Source organism: Electrona antarctica, assembly GCF_951216825.1.
Source record: "Electrona antarctica genome assembly, chromosome: 9".
Taxonomy (NCBI): domain Eukaryota; kingdom Metazoa; phylum Chordata; class Actinopteri; order Myctophiformes; family Myctophidae; genus Electrona; species Electrona antarctica.
Genome location: NC_136790.1, coordinates 1,969,978 through 1,974,034, shown reverse-complemented (window position 1 = coordinate 1,974,034; position 4,057 = coordinate 1,969,978). Strand labels below are relative to the sequence as shown.

Sequence of the window (4,057 nt, the reverse complement as noted above, 5' to 3'; positions counted from 1 at the left end):
GCAGTACAGTGTAGGTTTGGGGCTCAGTCTGGAAACAACGTCAAGCCCCAAAGAGCATTGTCTAGTGTTCAGGAAGGATCCCATGAAGGGGCTCCACTATATCCAATGATGCATTCCCAAATCCATTAAAATGCTCACCACCAATGTCTTTGTCATCATAATCGTCGACATCATCACTTCACAAACAAATTATTCCTATTTTGTTGTTTTCTCAAGAGCTTTGTCTCTCTCAACAACAACAACAACACTATGACCCAAAGTCACTGTTAAAGTCACAGAAGGCTTTGCGTCGGTAGGCGACTACCATGTGGTGGTGGGCAGTAAAGCACAAAAGGAACAAAAAATAAAAAATAAATATAAATAAACTGCAATCATTTGTTTTCTTTTTTCTTATTTCCCAGCCGGGGGGGAAGGAGACCAGACATCTCCAACTATCACTCTTTCCTTCTCATTTCTCTTTCTCTGTCTCTCAGTGTGATGGAGGGATGCTGTTAGATCACAAGGTCATTGTAGTTGACATATTTCTTCTTTGCCGCTGGACCTGGAAGGGAGAGATAATGGATCGACAATGAGCTTGGGTGAGATAATACATTGGCTATTGGGTTGTGTGTGTGTGTTTGTGTGTGTGTGTGTGTGTGTGTGTGTGTGTGTGTGTGTGTGTGTGTGTGTGTGTGTGTGTGTGTGTGTGTGTGTGTGTGTGTGTGTGTGTGTGTGTGTGTGTGTGTGTGTGTGTGTGTGTGTGTGTGTGTGTGTGTGTGTGCCTGCGTGCGTGCGTGTGTAATGGCCCTTTCTTTTATATTGCAAAACCAGACTTTTTTCATTAAACGTTCACTGCATTTTATGGACATCCATGATCCTGTACCTGCAGTATAACATCTGCTCATCCATAACAACACATGGCAACATATCTGCAACATATAGATCTGCTTTCATTCATTTAGGTCCAGTAAAACATCTCTGCTTTCATTCATTTAGGTCCAGTAAACATCTCTGCTTTCATTCATTTAGGTCCAGTAAAACATATCTGCTTTCATTCATTTAGGTCCAGTAAAACATCTCTGCTTTCATTCATTTAGGTCCAGTAAAACATCTCTGCTTTCATTCATTTAGGTCCAGTAAACATCTCTGCTTTCATACATTTAGGTCCAGTAAAACATCTCTGCTTTCATTCATTTAGGTCCAGTAAACATCTCTGCTTTCATACATTTAGGTCCAGTAAAACATCTCTGCTTTCATTCATTTAGGTCCAGTAAAACATCTCTGCTTTCATTCATTTAGGTCCAGTAAACATCTCTGCTTTCATACATTTAGGTCCAGTAAAACATCTCTGCTTTCATTCATTTAGGTCCAGTAAACATCTCTGCTTTCATTCATTTAGGTCCAGTAAACATCTCTGCTTTCATTCATTTAGGTCCAGTAAAACATCTCTGCTTTCATTCATTTAGGTCCAGTAAAACATCTCTGCTTTCATTCATTTAGGTCCAGTAAACATCTCTGCTTTCATTCATTTAGGTCCAGTAAACATATCTGCTTTCATTCATTTAGGTCCAGTAAACATATCTGCTTTCATTCATTTAGGTCCAGTAAACATCTCTGCTTTCATTCATTTAGGTCAACATATCTGCTTTCATTCATTTAGGTCCAGTAAACATATCTGCTTTCATTCATTTAGGTCCAGTAAACATCTCTGCTTTCATTCATTTAGGTCAACATATCTGCTTTCATTCATTTAGGTCCAGTAAACATATCTGCTTTCATTCATTTAGGTCCAGTAAACATATCTGCTTTCATTCATTTAGGTCAACATATCTGCTTTCATTCATTTAGGTCCAGTAAACATATCTGCTTTCATTCATTTAGGTCAACATATCTGCTTTCATTCATTTAGGTCCAGTAAACATCTCTGCTTTCATTCATTTAGGTCAACATATCTGCTTTCATTCATTTAGGTCCAGTAAACATCTCTGCTTTCATTCATTTAGGTCAACATATCTGCTTTCATTCATTTAGGTCCAGTAAACATATCTGCTTTCATTCATTTAGGTCCAGTAAACATATCTGCTTTCATTCATTTAGGTCAACATATCTGCTTTCATTCATTTAGGTCAACATATCTGCTTTCATTCATTTAGGTCAACATATCTGCTTTCATTCATTTAGGTCCAGTAAAACAACATATCTGCTTTCATTCATTTAGGTCCAGTAAACATCTCTGCTTTCATTCATTTAGGTCCAGTAAAACATCTCTGCTTTCATTCATTTAGGTCCAGTAAACATCTCTGCTTTCATTCATTTAGGTCCAGTAAACATCTCTGCTTTCATTCATTTAGGTCCAGTAAACATCTCTGCTTTCATTCATTTAGGTCCAGTAAAACATCTCTGCTTTCATTCATTTAGGTCCAGTAAAACATATCTGCTTTCATTCATTTAGGTCCAGTAAACATCTCTGCTTTCATTCATTTAGGTCCAGTAAACATCTCTGCTTTCATTCATTTAGGTCCAGTAAAACATCTCTGCTTTCATTCATTTAGGTCTAGTAAAAAGATCTGCTTTCATTGATTTAGGTCCAGTAAAACAACATCTCTGCTTTCATTCATTTAGGTCCAATAAAACAACATCTCTGCTTTCATTCATTTAGGTCCAATAAAACAACATATCTGCTTTCATTCATTTAGGTCCAATAAAACAACATCTCTGCTTTCATTCATTTAGGTCCAATAAAACAACATATCTGCTTTCATTCATTTAGGTCCAATAAAACAACATCTCTGCTTTCATTCATTTAGGTCCAATAAAACAACATCTCTGCTTTCATTCATTTAGGTCCAATAAAACAACATATCTGCTTTCATTCATTTAGGTCCAATAAAACAACATATCTGCTTTCATTCATTTAGGTCCAATAAAACAACATCTCTGCTTTCATTCATTTAGGTCCAATAAAACAACATCTCTGCTTTCATTCATTTAGGTCCAATAAAACAACATCTCTGCTTTCATTCATTTAGGTCCAATAAAACAACATATCTGCTTTCATTCATTTAGGTCCAATAAAACAACATATCTGCTTTCATTCATTTAGGTCCAGTAAACATCTCTGCTTTCATTCATTTAGGTCCAATAAAACAACATATCTGCTTTCATTCATTTAGGTCCAATAAAACAACATATCTGCTTTCATTCATTTAGGTCCAATAAAACAACATATCTGCTTTCATTCATTTAGGTCCAATAAAACAACATCTCTGCTTTCATTCATTTAGGTCCAATAAAACAACATCTCTGCTTTCATTCATTTAGGTCCAATAAAACAACATCTCTGCTTTCATTCATTTAGGTCCAATAAAACAACATATCTGCTTTCATTCATTTAGGTCCAATAAAACAACATATCTGCTTTCATTCATTTAGGTCCAGTAAACATCTCTGCTTTCATTCATTTAGGTCCAATAAAACAACATATCTGCTTTCATTCATTTAGGTCCAATAAAACAACATATCTGCTTTCATTCATTTAGGTCCAATAAAACAACATCTCTGCTTTCATTCATTTAGGTCCAATAAAACAACATCTCTGCTTTCATTCATTTAGGTCCAGTAAACATCTCTGCTTTCATTCATTTAGGTCCAATAAAACAACATATCTGCTTTCATTCATTTAGGTCCAATAAAACAACATATCTGCTTTCATTCATTTAGGTCCAGTAAAAGCAATCCCCGGATTATTATTCACTTTGAAGGTGAATAATTGAGTCTCATGAGTTCTATTGGAACATGTCATTTTCTTTCAGAATCAGAACATCTTTAGAGTAGGATTCCAACTCAATTCAACTGCATGAAAACAACATAAAATATGAGAAAACATACTTTAAAACATATAGCACAATAGGTCCATCAAAGGTTAATAAACTGTCATTTAACAAGATTCTTTTCCATTTTACGGGAGTCATTTTTAATTCTACTCTCTGTGGTGCGGATTGTTGCTTCTCTATAGTGGTCAAAATGTCATATTATGGGAGCAGTTTAGAACAGTTCATAATTGACAAAGAATTTCAAC

General features: G+C 35.4%; 1 protein-coding gene across 1 annotated transcript in view; it reads right to left on the bottom strand.

Moving 5' to 3' along the window:
- Positions 1-402: 402 nt before the first annotated feature.
- grm7 (glutamate metabotropic receptor 7) overlaps positions 403-4,057 on the bottom strand; it is a 348,652-nt gene continuing 344,997 nt past the window's right edge. Inside the window, exon 10 of the mRNA XM_079511050.1 lies at positions 403-541. Within this exon, the coding sequence (XP_079367176.1) occupies positions 492-541 (50 nt within the window). The 3' untranslated portion in view covers positions 403-491. The remainder of the gene's footprint in view (positions 542-4,057) is intronic.